The sequence below is a fragment of the Alosa alosa genome, chromosome 7 (assembly GCF_017589495.1).
Source record: "Alosa alosa isolate M-15738 ecotype Scorff River chromosome 7, AALO_Geno_1.1, whole genome shotgun sequence".
NCBI classification, from domain to species: Eukaryota; Metazoa; Chordata; class Actinopteri; order Clupeiformes; family Clupeidae; genus Alosa; species Alosa alosa.
In genome coordinates, this window is record NC_063195.1 from 14,460,394 (window position 1) to 14,476,648 (window position 16,255).

The 16,255-nt window shown below is 41.7% G+C and overlaps 1 protein-coding gene across 1 annotated transcript; it reads left to right on the plus strand.

Moving 5' to 3' along the window:
• Positions 1-540: 540 nt before the first annotated feature.
• On the plus strand, positions 541-5,952 carry LOC125298054 (complement C3-like). Its single transcript, XM_048248697.1, has 5 exons — positions 541-1,009; positions 1,775-1,884; positions 2,141-2,224; positions 5,256-5,385; positions 5,741-5,952. The coding sequence occupies exons 1-5, from the start codon at positions 945-947 to the stop codon at positions 5,880-5,882; spliced, it is 531 nt and encodes a 176-aa protein (XP_048104654.1). The 5' UTR covers positions 541-944; the 3' UTR covers positions 5,883-5,952.
• Positions 5,953-16,255: the final 10,303 nt, after the last annotated feature.

Here is a 16,255-nt window from a genome sequence, read left to right on the forward strand (position 1 = left end):
CACACACACACACACACACACATATAAACATACACACACACACACACACACAAACATACACACACACACAGTCACAGGCCCTCCACACTCACACACACACATATAAACACACAGACAAACACACACAGACAAACACACACACACACACACACAAACATACACACACACACAGTCACAGGCCCTCCACACTCACACACACACTCACATACACACATATAAACACACACACACACACACACAGACAAACACACACACACAGACACACACACATAAAACACACACACACACACATATAAACACACACAAACACACACACACACAGTCACCGGCCCTCCACACACACACACACACACATAAACATACACACACACACACACATAAACATACACACACACACAGTCGCAGGCCCTCCACACACACACTCACACACACACACACACACACAGACAAACACACACTCACACTCACACACACACACACACACACACACACACCACACACACACACACACACACACACACAAACACTCACAGTCAAACACACACACACACACACACACACTCACACACACACACACCATTCTGCATGTATCCACTGGCATCTTGACCAATCATCATCTTCCACGAGAAGGTGGAGGAGGTGGTGAAGAGGAGGGGCCCTTGCCTAACAACCGAAACGAGGAGGTGGTGAGGAGGAGGGGCCCTTGCGTAACAACCGAAACGAGAGAGAGACTATCGGTTTTTTTTTTTACGAATGCTCCCCGAATTTCATAAAGCCTCAACACCACTTTGTGAGTGGACTCACTCACACACACGCAACAGCAGCAGCAGCAAAAACAACCCGCCGTTTTAGACCAGGAGCGAGAGAGACAGCGCGCGGTGTGCAGCATCATTGGACCCGAAGCACCACAGTAACACAGAGGGAGTCGGTCACTCAGAGCGAGGATGCGTCTGGACGTGTATTGGCTGGCCGCACTGGCTCTGTGCCTCGTGGTACTCTCACCACATGCGTAAGTAGCGCGGGGCGGTGGTATAGCGTAGTGGTCAAGCAGCCGGGCTAGCATGCAGTAGTTGTGGGCTCAATTCCCAGCTTCCACCGTTGTGCCCTTGAGCTATAGGCACTTCACTTCAACCCCAAGTTGATCCGGGGACAATGGCCCTTGTAATGTAATTGACACATCTAAGTCACTTTGGATAAAAGTGTCTGCTAAATGAATAAATGTGAAATGTAAATGTCAGAGTTCAAAGCATACTTGGCAATCAGTCACCCTAGTTATGATGAACAAGTTTTCTTGAATTGTACAGTATTTATATATTGTCATGCCACATGGTGATTATATTTTTGGATAGTGTAATGATGATATTCTTTCACAAAATATGTCTTATTTTATTCTGAGGACATTTAGATGTATTTCTGAAGTGTCTCTGTGTACAAAAGAACATCTCTGAATTGTTACAGGTTTTAGATTCATTTGTATTTGTCAATATTTGAAATAATAATAATAATAATAATAATAATAATATTAAAAATAAAACAGCATGCAGATACATTGTACTCACAATTCTCAAACTAAAGACCTGATGAAAAAATAAACAAAGCTGCAAATAAGAATCTATAAAGTAAAAGACACATAAAACAATGAAGTAGCCATGTAACAAAGATATATATTATAATTGTTTATGTATGTGTTGTGTGTTAATGTGTATGCATGTGTGTGTGTGTGTGTGTGTGTGTGTATTTTTCTGTCTGTGTATCCATGTTTTTATCTTTTCAGTGATGCAGATGACCGTGTCAAGTGCCCAGAGAAATGCAGCCCTCAGAAGGCTGGTGTCAGGAGCCTGGCTGAACTAGCTAAAGAGGCCTGCAGCAAGTCCATGAAATTCGGTGTGTGTTTGTGTGTGCGTGTGTGCTGTGTGTGTGTGTGTGTGTGTGTGTGTGTGTGTGCATGCATAACTGGGAGTGAATTCTCTTTTTTCAGTCTTGCAGCACTAATCCTATTACACAAATACTACTACGAATAATAATAATCGTATATAATGATAATGAAAATAATAATAACAATAATAATAATATTCATAATAATCCTAATAGTAATACATTTTATCTCAAATGTGTGATGTGTGTGTGTGTCCATTCTTAGCATACCAGGTGCAGGTAGAGAATGTGGAGTCCACTTCGAGCACTGATGCGTACAATGTGACAGTCCTTGAGTCGTTTAAAGAAGGTAATGCACTTCTGATACAATAAAACACACACACACACTCACAGTCACACTCACTCTCACACACATACATACATACACAAACACACTCTCTCTCTCACACACTCACACTTACACTCGCACTCTAACACACAAACACATGCACACACGCACACATGGGCGGACTGGCCATCTGGCATACCGGGCATTTTCCCAGTGGGCCGACGCACCTTTTGGGCCGATAGAATAGGCTATATATAATTTAATCATTTTGGTCAATGATCGGTCCAAAGAAGGATAATCAGCGGCCCATTGGTTACATTTTCATATTGACACTCGACTGATCCAATAACAGCTCACGTCAGGCCCCACCCCTCCCATTTTGGCTCAGAGCCAGGATTCTGTAAGTGCATCAAAAGTTAATCGAAGTTGCCTACACGAAATTGCGGCGGGTGCCGGTAGTGACAATTGTGCAAAAGTAACACCAATGTAGAAGCTTCAAAAATGCAATATTGCAAGTAGGCTAGCATATGTCAGCAACATGTTGAAGTTCGTTGAGTTTGAACGAGGATGTAAGCAAGCATACAGAGGAGAGGGACAGTGAGCAGGTGGTGGAGAAAGCCTAGTTGAGGCTACATGATAAGAACTCATTGGTGGAGCAGGTAGGCTATGTGTGACATGCCATGCTGACGATGATGATTATTATAAGATATTAATTGCGATAATGTAATTATATGGTAGGCTAATGAATTTTCTAAATGAAGGATTTGCAAACCCGGACAGCAAAAGAGTATCAAATCGACGTTAATTGTTGGTCAGATTGATCAGTTTCCGTTAGACAACCAAAATTCAACATCGATGGCATGAGTGGTGGTCTCTCAAAGTAGAGTGTCGAAAGGGTTCTATCTTAGAAATGTTATCATGGTAAAGATGGGCTAAAATACTGTAGACTGACGGAAATGTAGGCTACAAAACTCCAAGTCTAATTCATGCACAAGCCAACTAAGCTAGGCTATAACCTATAGGCTACTGGAAGACATTAGTTAATGTAGCTATACTGTTCCAAAATGTACCAGCAATGTAGGTAGGTAGTAGGCTATAGCCTACAGGAATAAAATATTTCCAGCAACAGCCCTGTTTATTTTGTGTTGTTTCAGTTGTCCTGATAGCTGGTATAAATTACATTAATGTCTACGACAATCTAGGTAATTTAGCTATTTACACATAGGCTTCAGTAATTGTTTTGGTGCTGCTGCCAATTGAGCATTGTATAGTTTAAATGTAGCCTATTGAATAATTTCAAATGATACTTTGAATTCAAGCAGAAACTCTTCTTTAATAATTGCTGTATAGCCTACTTGAATATGGAGATCATGTGCTCTATGGCTACCACTGATTGGTCAGAGTGATAGCCATGGTGATAGCCAATGAGGCCTACATCACTTTCAGTGCTCCATGACAGTTGAAACATACGGTAACACTTTATTTTAATGTGTCGCTGTTACAGTGTACTTACCTAATTAGGTACAGTGGTACAACCTGTGTAACAACATGTACTATCAGGTACTATCATTGTACTTGCATAATGTATTTGTGAGTACCTACATATAGTTGTTACATTGTAATACTGAGTGCTTTTACAAAACTTTGCCAATTTGCCTAAATTTTCATCAGAGGCAAAGAGCTGACCTGAGACCTGCTGGATGGGGTAAATCGGGTCATGATAGATTTGATATACAAAGCATGCTTAGCTCCAGTCAAGGCCTCATTGTCTTCAGTGCACATGTAACAGCTGTGCTGCTACAACCTTGTTACTCTTTGATACAGTGGAATAAACTGGAACAGGTCTTGCCTTGGAACAGGTCTACTAATTCACATGTACTGTGTGGTGTAACAGCAGACACGTTTCAACACATCAATTACAGGATGTATATATGTAGATGTAAGTACTTAACTGGTACACTTTATTTTAATGGGTTTATTCCACTGTATCAAAAGAGTAATAAATGTGTACCAACACAGTTGATACATGTACTACAGTATGTAGGGTAATGGCAGACATGTTCCAAGACACCAATGACACAACATACATGTAATATGTAATTGTAAGTACTTAACTGGTACACTTCATTTTAATGGGTTTATGTCACTGTATCAAAGAGCAATAAGTGTGTACCAACACAGTTGATATATGTACTATGTAGTGAATTAGTAGACCTGTTCCAAGACATCGAAGACATAACATACATGTCATATGTACATGTAAGTAATTACCTGGTACACTTAATAGGTTTATTCCACTGTATCAAAGAGTAACAAGGTTGTAGCAGCACAGCTGTTACATGTACTGAAGACAATGAGGCCTTGACTGGAGCTAAGAATGCTTTGTATATTAAATCTATCATGACCAGATTTACCCCATCCAGCAGGTCTCAGGTCAGCTCTTTGCCTCTGATGAAAATGTAGGCAAATTGGCAAAGTTTTGTAAAAGCACTCAGTATTACAATGTAACAACTATATGTAGGTACCCACAAATACATAATGCAAGTACAATGATAGTACCTGATAGTACATGTTGTTACACAGGTTGTACCACTGTACCTAATTAGGTAGGTACACTGTAACAGCGACACATTAAAATAAAGTGTTACCAAACATACATATTTAAGGGTAATGCAAAGATTGTGTATTTAATTAGGTTTGCCCGACCGATTTGAGGGCCGCTTGGGCCAAATATGCCAGGGCCGATTTTTGGTCCCAGTCCGCCCCTGCACACACACACACACACACACACACACACACACACACACACACACACACACACACACACACAGTGTGTAACACTGAGGGCAAAGTGCAAAGTCAAACTAAAGCAAATATAACAGCTAAGCAAAACCATGGGCGAGACTTCATCCGCAAACATTGATGAGTCAGATGTCAGTTCAACATGTCAGCTCATATAAGCTCATATAAGAACTTTGCGTGTTGATAGACTTTGCATTTTGCCCACCATTTGAATTAGGACTCTGTGTGCTATGGTATCCTCTGCCTCTAGGTGGTGTGGAAGATCCCATAGATGAGACTCGGGTCTTCCTCTCCCGTCCAACCTGTAAGACAAACCTGAACCTGAAAACTGGCGGCATTTACCTCATCATGGGCAAAAACGCCCAACAGGTGGCAGGGAAGTGAGTCTCTCTCTCTCTCGCTCTCTGTGTGTGTCTGTGTGTGTGTGTTTGTGTGTATGTGTGCGTGCATGCGTGCGTGCATTTGTGCGTGTGTGTGGCTGTCTAATGTCTGTTTGTGTGTGTGTGTGTGTGTGTGGCTGTCTAATGACTGTGTGTGTGTTTGTGTGTGTGTGTGTGGGAAGGTATGTGTGTGTCTTGAAATATAGGTACTTTTTAATATTTGTTTTGGTTTTTGGACTCAAAGGACAAGCAAAGATTACCGGTTTGTGCATATTTCTGTTTAGGTCTGTCGAATTTTCATGGTTGTTATTTTGTTTTGTTTGTGTATTTGTTTTGTTTGTTTGTTGAACATTAGGTACCACTACCTGTTTGATGACCACACCTGGGTGCAATACTGGCCAACAGATGCAGAGGGAACAACAAACACCTATAAGAACCAGTATGACAACCTGGAGCAGTTCCGCCAAGACATGGAATTCGGATGCAAGAGTCGCTGAACATGCACACACACACACACACACACACACACACACACACACACACATACGTATGCACACACACACACACACACACGCATACGTATGCACACACACACACACACACACAAACACACACACACACACACACACACATACACACACACACACACGCACGTGTGCACACACACACACACACGCACACACACACACACAAACACACATGCATACGTATGCGCACACACACACACACACACACATATGCACGCATACACACACTCAGAAAGAGAGAGAGAGACAGATCTTCTTTGTCAAAAAATAAAAGAGACTTCTTATAATTGTCCATGAATAAAAGTGTATTCTGAAAAATAAAACTCAAAGCATCCATCAAACAGATTGAAAGTGTTAGACTCTTGTCCTCGTGTTCATTGCCATTGTGCGGTGTTGTTGTATACATATTTGATTAACTGACGTGTTCTTCCAAAGTGACACACAAGTGAGGAATACCACAAGTGAGGAATGAAACACAACTAAGTATAGCAGGGGCGAGGAATTTAGTATAATTTTAGTATAATTTAGGGATGACTACGCCGCCTAGGTGTTTAAGCCCATGCTAAACCTTTACAATGCAAATGGTTTAAGCCAATGCTAACCCTTTACATTTTTTCCAATTGCTAAAACACAATTTTGCAAACTAGGCTGGTTTTATCAAAATTCACACACAATTCACAAAACCACACACGCAAACTGCAAAATACCTCATCTATCCTGCAAAATGAAGCACTACAACCAAAACTGCATATAGCATTATCAAAATCAAACTTTTGCACCACATGACACACACTTCAGTCATATTACCAGATTGTTGTCTCACCAACTACACACTGCTGGGCATAATGAAAAGCACTCGCATCTTTAGTATGCTTTGCCATAATACTAAATTCTAATACTAAAGCACTCTCATCTTTAGTATGCTTTGCCATAATACTAAATTCTAATACTAAAGCACTCTCATCTTTAGTATGCTTTGCCATAATACTAAATTCTAATACTAAAGCACTCTCATCTTTAGTATGCTTTGCCATAATACTAAATTCTAATACTAAAGCACTCTCATCTTTAGTATGCTTTGCCATAATACTAAATTCTAATACTAAAGCACTCTCATCTTTAGTATGCTTTGCCATAATACTAAATTCTAATACTAAAGCACTCTCATCTTTAGTATGCTTTGCCATAATACTAAATTCTAATACTAAAGCACTCTCATCTTTAGTATGCTTTGCCATAATACTAAATTCTAATACTAAAGCACTCTCATCTTTAGTATGCTTTGCCATAATACTAAATTCTAATACTAAAGCACTCTCATCTTTAGTATGCTTTGCCATAATACTAAATTCTAATACTAAAGCACTCTCATCTTTAGTATGCTTTGCCATAATACTAAATTCTAATACTAAAGCACTCTCATCTTTAGTATGCTTTGCCATAATACTAAATTCTAATACTAAAGCACTCTCATCTTTAGTATGCTTTGCCATAATACTAAATTCTAATACTAAAGCACTCTCATCTTTAGTATGCTTTGCCATAATACTAAATTCTAATACTAAAGCACTCTCATCTTTAGTATGCTTTGCCATAATACTAAATTCTAATACTAAAGCACTCTCATCTTTAGTATGCTTTGCCATAATACTAAATTCTAATACTAAAGCACTCTCATCTTTAGTATGCTTTGCCATAATACTAAATTCTAATACTAAAGCACTCTCATCTTTAGTATGCTTTGCCATAATACTAAATTCTAATACTAAAGCACTCTCATCTTTAGTATGCTTTGCCATAATACTAAATTCTAATACTAAAGCACTCTCATCTTTAAAACTGCAAAGCATCCATCAAACAGATTGAAAGTGTTAGACTCTTGTCCTCTGTTCATTGCCATTGTACCAGTGTTGTTGTATACATATTTGATTAACTGACGGTTCTTCCAAAGTGACACACAAGTGAGGAAATACCTCAAGTGAGGAAAATGAAACACAACTAAGCACCAACTACACACTGCTGGGCATAATGAAAAGCACTTCATCTTTAGTATGCTTTGCCATAATACTAAATTCTAATACTAAAGCACTCTCATCTTTAGTATGCTTTGCCATAATACTATAGTTCAAATTGTAGAAAATTCTTCACATGCACAGACATATTTGCAGATACTCACACACGCTGTTGAAACATTTTTGTTTATTATTTTTCACCAAACAAGTTAGTACAACATATGCACATATATTGGCCAGTAGTGTCATTTTGAATGGCAGTGTTTTGAAATGTAAAACATTGCTGTGTCTTACGCAGAGAACCGTGTTCAGTGCATTTAAAAAGTGCAATTTTGAATTGCAAAATGTGTGTAAAGCAGAACATATGTTTAGACTTTTGGAGACTTGAGAAGAGGTTTTGCTCTCTCTGTGTGTCAGTTTAAGTAATTGTGCTATGCATGTCGTTTTAGTGTGTTAGCAATTGGAAAAAACTGTAAGCTCAATTTAGGCCACACAGATTTGAAACACATGGTAAGCTGAAGACATGGATTCCAAAAATAAAAAAACATACATTTTAATGACAGATCTAAATTTACAATCATAAAACAACACAACCCAGAGGGAATGCCACATGCAGCAATCCACCCTGACACTAGCATGAAAGACACACAAACACAACAGACTGGGTTATTGCACACACAGGGAAAGAGAAGGGGCTCCTCTTATCTAACACTGGGGTAGACAAATTAACTCATTTCCGGAAAAAGTTCCTTTAAGTTTGAGATTGCATGCATGTTTCTGTTAAGGATTACCAAAAATCTTTGACTTAATTTAAACTGGCATACATCAGGAGTACAATGTACAATAATTTGATCTTTTTTCTATTTTTGATTATTTATGAATTCTTAATAATGAATTTATTAACTTTCATCCAAAGCATCTTACAAAGCAAGTCAGGGGCAAGTGCGTACTGGCATGTGTGTAATGGCATAACAACAGTGCGTATGTAAGTGCATTTACTCACAAGTCATACCGAACATTGCCTGCCCCCCCCCCCCCCCTCTCTCTCTTCCTCAGCTATAACCAGATGTTGTGTTCTTATCTTGGTCCACCAGTCTGCTCTCAGATTGAGCAATTGCAAGTATGAGGGGAACTGGCTGCTGTGTGTGTGTGTGTGTGTGTGTGTGTGCAGTCTCTAGCTGATCTGCTCCTGTGTGTTTGTGTGTGTGTGGTGTGTGTGTGTGTGTGTGTGTGGTGTGTGTGTGCAGTCTCTAGCTGATGTGCTCCTGTGTGTGTGTGTGTGTGTGTGTGTGTGTGTGTGTGTGTGTGTGCAGTCTCTAGCTGATGTGCTCCTGTGTGTGTGTGTGTGTGTGTGTGTGTGTGTGTTTGTGTGTGCGTACATGCATGTGTGTGCAGTCTCTAGCTGATGTGCTCCTGTGTGTGTGTGTGTGTGTGTGTGTGTGTGTGTGTGTGTGTGTGTGTGTGTGTGTGTGTGTGTGTGTACTGTACGTGCATGTGTGTGCAGTCTCTAGCTGATGTGCTCCTGTGTGTGTGTGTGTGTGTGTGTGTGTGTGTGCGTACTGTACGTGCATGTGTGTGCAGTCTCTAGCTGATGTGCTCCTGTGTGTGTGTGTGTGTGTGTGTGTGTGCTGTGTGTGTGTGTGTGTGTGTGTGTGTGCGCGTACGTGCATGTGTGTGTAGTCTCTAGCTCCTGTGACAGTGCATTATGCTTCCCTTCCTCTTCACTCTCACTCTACTCTCTTATGTGTGTGTCACGGCTCCTCTCAAGACTCCTCCTGACTTTTAAAGCCCTCCATCACCTGGCCCCGTCCTACCTGTCCCATCTCCTCACACCCAATCGACCCTCCTCCACACTCACTCTGATCACCAAACCTTCAAGACTCAAAACCTTCGGTGACAGAGCCTTCTCCTCAGCAGCACCCCGACTCTGGAACTCACTCCCCCAATCTGTCTGTGACTCCCCCTCACTTTCCACATTCAAATCCCGTTTTGTGGGTGAACATACCTCTTCTCACAAGCCTACGACCTCCCCTACCCACAACCATAACCATCCCCACCCTTCCCCTCTCCCCTCTTTACACCCCGTTACACACACACACCCAGTGTATTTGGTGTAAAAAGGATTATCTTCTCCTCAACCACTCTAACTCTCTGACAAACACATTTTTTTACTTATTCTACCTTAACTCAAATCAATATAATAGAAAATTCGGATGAGCTGTGTTTGATTTTTTAATATGACATAGGAGACCTTGTTACACATTCCATCTACCACTGTCAGCTAGTTACTTCATAACAATATCAGTCACTGTTAAACCCTACGCCCTTTTGGCGACATTCCTAAACATTTATGAGCCATTGTTCTGTTTGTTTCACAAATATGTTATAAAACAAGGCTAATTTGTATTACCATAGCAATTGACTATTTTGACTGTCTGTGGCTGCATTAAATCATATGACCTGCAGGGACTTGCTGTTGTTCAACTTAAAATCCCATTTAAATTAACTTACTGTAAACATATGTCTCAGGTACTTTTTTATGTTTAAAAGAAACAAATTATTTTGACAAAACAATGTAAATAATTAATTAATGATAAATAATACATAATAAAATCTACACACAGTCACAGTATAAAACAATTAGTCCAGAGAATAGTAAATGGTTGGCCTGTGGATTGGCATCAAGACCTCTCCTTGAGATTTTGCATAGTCTGGGCCCTGCACTGTCATTGCACAATTTCCTTGTAAACAATGACACCACAGTCAAGCCCTTAGTGATGGTTGACAACGACTCAACAAATTGTCTGTTTGGTAAGAAATTGGAAGGAAATTGAAAGAAATACTGAGAAGGAGTGAATGTTAAAAAAATCATCAAATTTCGCAATTTCTCATATGTGTGCACTGCTCTAATGTGTACATGCTAAATGGTAAATACAGTAAGTCAATGCCGACATGCACAAACGTGGACTGAAAAATGAACTGGGCAAAACATGTAGTACCCCGCAGCAGCATATTGCAAACAAGCTCCAGTGAAGGGATGAGGAAGTTCACAGTAGGCTTACACACATTTGTTTAAAGTGACACTGTTTCCATGACTTTTCTAATAAATCATAGGCAAACTCATATTTCAATTTATATTAAATGTATTTAATGTTAAATAAAGTGTGTGTGTGTGTGTGTGTGTGTGTGTGTGTGTGTGAGAGAGAGAGAAATAGAGAGAGACAGCGAGAAAGAGTGTGTGTCTGTATGTAAAAGCAGGTAAAAGTGTGGCCTGAGGGAGCCTCCGATGCTCTTCAAGACTGCTTTGACACAACAGACTGGGAAATGTTTAAGCAGGCAGCCACTTACAACAACCGGACAGACATAGAGGAGTATACAGACACTGTAACCTCTTACATCACCAAGTGCATCGATGATGTGACCCACACAAAAGACATCATCACTCGGGCTAACTGGAAGCCATGGCTGACAGGGGATGTCCTCAGGCTGCTGAGGGCCAGAGACAAAGCCTACAGAGCTGGGGATGAAGCTGGCATGAAAACAGCGAGAGCCAACCTGTCCCGTGGCATCAAGGAAGCAAAAGGAATACACTCACAAGATAACCACCCACTTCAAAGACAGCAGGAACGCACAAAGCCTATGGCAGGGCATTCAGGCCCTCACGGGACTACAAGCCCGCGCCACAGAGCTGTGAGAGCAACATCCCTCTGCTCAACAACCTGAACCTTCTTTGCTCGCTTTGAAGCACAAAACAGCACCTGCCCACAGAAGACCCATCCCCCTCTACATGAGCAGCCCCTGTGCCTCTCTGCCGACAGCGTGAAGAGGACACTTGCTGCCATCAACACCCGTAAGGCAACAGGTCCAGACAACATCCCAGGTCGTGCGGCGCTGAAGGACTGTGCAGGGAGCTTAAGGATGTCTTCACAGACATCTTTAACACTTCCCTGAAGCAAGCCATCGTCCCCATCATGTTTCAAAGCTGCCACCATCATACCTGTGCCGAAGAAAACTGCTCCATCCTGCTTCAATGACTACCGCCCTGTGGCACTGACACCCATCATCATGAAGTGCTTTGAGCGGCTTGTCATGTCACATATCAAAGCCATTCTCCCCCCCACCCTGGACCCCTTCCAGTTTGCATACCGAGCCAAGCGGTCTACAGAGGATGCAATCTGCTCTGCCCTCCACCCAGCCCTCACCCACCTGGAAAAAAGAGACTCATATGTGAGATTGCTGTTTATAGACTTCAGTTCTGCATTCAACACCATAATACCACAACAACTCATCTGCAAACTTGACAAACTGGGACTCAGTACCTACCTCTGCAACTGGCTACTGGACTTCCTCTGTCAGAGGCCCCAAGTAGTAATGTTTGGCAACCATACCTCAAGCAGCATCACACTGAGCACAGGGGGCCCCAAGGCTGCGTGCTCAGTCCGCTGTTCTTCACCCTGCTGACGCATGACTGCACTGCAACCTACAGCAACAATCACATAGTGAAATTTGCTGACGACACAATCTGGTGGGTCTCATCACCAAGGGCGAATTTAGACTCAATACAGGTTGGAGGTCGACCATCTGACCACGTGGTGCAGGGACAACAACCTCCTGCTGAACGTCAGCAAGACCAAAGAGATTGTTGTTGACTTCGGAGAGGTCACACCCAACACCTGCCACTGACCATCGACGGTGCTGTGGTGGAGAGAGCGAGCAGCACCAAATTCCTGGGGGTGCACATCAGTGAAGACCTCTCCTGGACCACCAACACTGCATCACTGGCTTAAGAGAGCTCAGCGCCGCCTGTACTTCCTAAGAAACTCAGGCGAGCAAGTGCTCCACCAGCCATCATGACCACATTCTACCGAGGCACCATCGAGAGCATCCTCTCCAGCTGTATCGCTGTGTGGGAAGCTGCACTGAATACAACAGGAAAGCCCTGCAGCATAGCATAGTGAACACAGCTGGAAGGATTATTGGTGCTTCACTCCCCTCCCTGAAGGACATTTACACCACCCACCTCACCCGGGAAGGCTTAAAATTGTGAGTGATGCAAGTCACCCCCTCACAATCTGTTTGATCTACTGCCCTCTGGGAAGAGGTACAGAAGCCTGCGCTCCCTGCACTACCAGACTCACCAACAGCTTCATACACCAAGCCGTGGGAGGATGCTGAACTCTCCCTCCCTCCCCCCTCCACCCTCAGCTACATAACATCCTGGACATTGGACCCAAAAATGGCCGCCTGCACTACTCCACTTGCACACTTGCACACTTGTACACTTTACAACTGGTGTTGTTGTCCTGAAACACAACACTTCTGCTGCTCTTACATAACTTGCACCACTATGCCACTTTCTTCTTACTTAGGTCAAACAGAACTACCCAAGCCTTTTATTGGCCTGAATTTGCACTAGTATTTTTATTGACTGTCTATGCACAATTTCAACCACATTTTGCTGCTCTTATTTTTTCATTATTATATGTGCCCTCTTATTTACTTATTTACTTACTTTTTTGTTTACTTGAATGTTATGTTTGTCTGTGGACCTAAATTGGTAAAATATGTCTTGTCTTCACCGTGGGATAGTGAGAAACGTAATTTCGATCTCTTTGTATGTCTGGAACATGTGAAGAAATTGACAATAAAGCTGACTTTGACTTTGACTTTGATGTGTGTGTGTGTGTGTGTGTGTGTGTGTGTGTGAATGCATTAGCCTAACTCCACCACATATCAGTATTATGAACAGCTTGAGAATGAAACACAATATAAACGTAAATGATTGGCAGATTGACTTCTATCAAATCTGAGCTTCTGCATGTAGTCTGGGCACGTACAGTAAACAATGACACCAATGCCAAACATCAGCATGTTCCAAACAAGTATAGGCACTTCGCGTGCATGGATGTAGTGGTAAATTAAGAGGTGGGTAAACTATGAATTCTGTGGTCACGGTGAGGTGGATTGTGCCATGCGGTATCGGATTTTTAAATATGTCAACAAGAATGAGACGTGGTCTGGGGAGTTTCTGTTTGTATACTTAAAATATGTCAGGTAAAAGACGTTGGAAACAATAGGCTACAACCAAAATGGAGGATCTTCGACAGGAAGTTCCCAACCTAGTGGGTGGGAATTTTCAGATGGGGGTAGTCAGCGCCCTATAGGGCTGATGTCAAAACATGACTTAGAAAAACTCATTCATGCATTTATCTCCAGCAGGGTTGATTACTGCAATGGACTGTTCACAGGCCTTCCTAAAAAGACTATTAAACAGCTTCAGGTGATACAAAATGCAGCAGCTAGGACTCTAACAAAAACTAAAAGAACTGACCACATTACTCCAATTCTTAAGTCCTTGCACTGGCTTCCAGTAAGTCACAGAATTGACGTTAAAGCACTATTGCTTGTTTATAAATCAGTAAATGGAGCAGGACCTAAATACTTGTCAGACATGCTTCAGCAGTACACACCTTCTCGTCCTCTCAGGTCCCAGGTGAAAAACCTGCTAGTAAAACCTACAGTTAGAACTAAACATGGTGAAGCAGCTTTTAGCTGCTATGCGGCTCAGCTGTGGAACCAACTTTTCGGATGACATTAAAAAGGCCCCAACTGTAGCCAGTTTTAAAATCTAGACTTAAGACCAAACTGTTCTCAGACGCTTTCTGCTAACTGTGCCGAAGTTACAAATTCTGAATCTGCCTCGATAATTATTCTACTTTGTCTTTTATTACTTTTTTTACTACTTTTGCCTTTGTTTTTGCTTTACTAATTTATTCTTTATTTTTAAATGATTTTACCTTGTGTTTTATGTTTTATTTTTATTATGATCTTTACCTTTTAACTATTCTTTGACTATATTGCCCTTCTATGCTTTTATTTGTTATTATCGTTTGGTTTTGTTTATGTAAAGCACATTGAATGACCTCTGTGTATGAAATGTGCTATATAAATAAACTTGACTTGACTTGACTTGACTTATATGGCTCTGGGGATAGTAGGCCTAACATTCAAATTTCCCTAATTTCCAATTTCTCAATAAGGGAGATTTCTGACTATCTCACAGAAGCACAGTTTCTGACATCAACCTCTCTCAACTAATCCACAAAAACACACTGTTTTGTTTCACACCTGGAGTGTTTGTAGAAGCATTAGAGACCCAAACAGAAGTACAAAAGCACAGTTAAAAAGAGTGTTTCGGATAATATGGCCCCTTTAAGAACCACTTAAATGAAAACCACTTAAACCTACTAGATTAAAAGGGCAAAGTTGGAAAGGTGTTAAAAATGAGTTTAAATTAAAAAATCTGAAGCCTATGTTCTCTTTGTTCTTTGTGTTTCATAATGTTTTCCACACTGTTTTTTAGTGTGAGAGCTCATAGACCAGTTGCACATTTTGATTTTGTATCTTTATCATATAGGCGGCAATGCGTTACATTTTTATGTGTGGGTGGTTGGGGGTTGGAAACCGCTGTTATAAGGTGAGGTGATGCCCTCTACTGGACAGAATGGGGAACTTATCAATAAATGGCTGACTGACTGGCTGACTGGCTGACTAACTGTGGGGGGCGCAGGGGGGGGGGGTGGAGAGGGTTAAGGACATTCTGTGAGCTACAGTAAAGTTAAGGACATTCTGTGAGCTACAGTAAAGTACTGTATGTGTGGAGGTCAATGAGGCAGCCAAGTCTGACCTCGAAGACTGTTTTTCATCCAGGGAAGACATGGGGAAAACATGACTTGTTTTGCCCAAGCAAATTGCAGTAATGTAGCCTGACGAGCCAGACCCACGTTAAAATGTAGGGTCTGGGCACTCACCGTTCGCAGTGCTCAGTCCGAGGGGCGGGATAATCAGTTGTCTTTCAAATTACCTCTGTGCGCAATAGGACAGCGGCAGCGCATGAGTCCCATCGCTTCCCACCAGCGAGCTAGTTGGCTAGTTCAAACGCTTGCCAACTTAATAAAAGCTTAACTTCGTGGTCACACTGTTCGCCAGCAGCAACATCCATCTTATTTGTTTTCAAGTAGCAGGGAATTCAAGCCAAACCGTTGCAACTCTGCCATCAATCATTATGTTAAGCCCACCTAACGACTCTATACACGATTTTATTGGCCTGATTAAGTTTCGATTTCTGGAGCTCACAAGCCAACGGAGAGTTGATAGACTAGCCCTGACAGCAAATGTAATTTGCTGCCGCTAGGGGCGCGTCTAGATTTCTAGGCTAGCAATAATGCAGCCAGTCCTCCCAAGTGACGAGTTAGTTGCATTCACTCCTCCTAACCACGAGATGGCGCTGCGAATAATAATTTTTAACAGTGTATGGCGAGAGGAGGAAGA

What these genes read in the sequence shown, in the direction of transcription:
- LOC125298054 (XM_048248697.1), top strand. Translation starts at nt 945, where the DNA reads ATGCGTCTGGACGTGTATTGGCTGGCCGCACTGGCTCTGTGCCTCGTG. An exon ending in CCTTGAGTCGTTTAAAGAAG is followed by an intron (nt 2,225 to 5,255) that starts GTAATGCACTTC and finishes CTCTGCCTCTAG; the next exon opens with GTGGTGTGGAAGATCCCATA. An exon ending in GCCCAACAGGTGGCAGGGAA is followed by an intron (nt 5,386 to 5,740) that starts GTGAGTCTCTCT and finishes GTTGAACATTAG; the next exon opens with GTACCACTACCTGTTTGATG.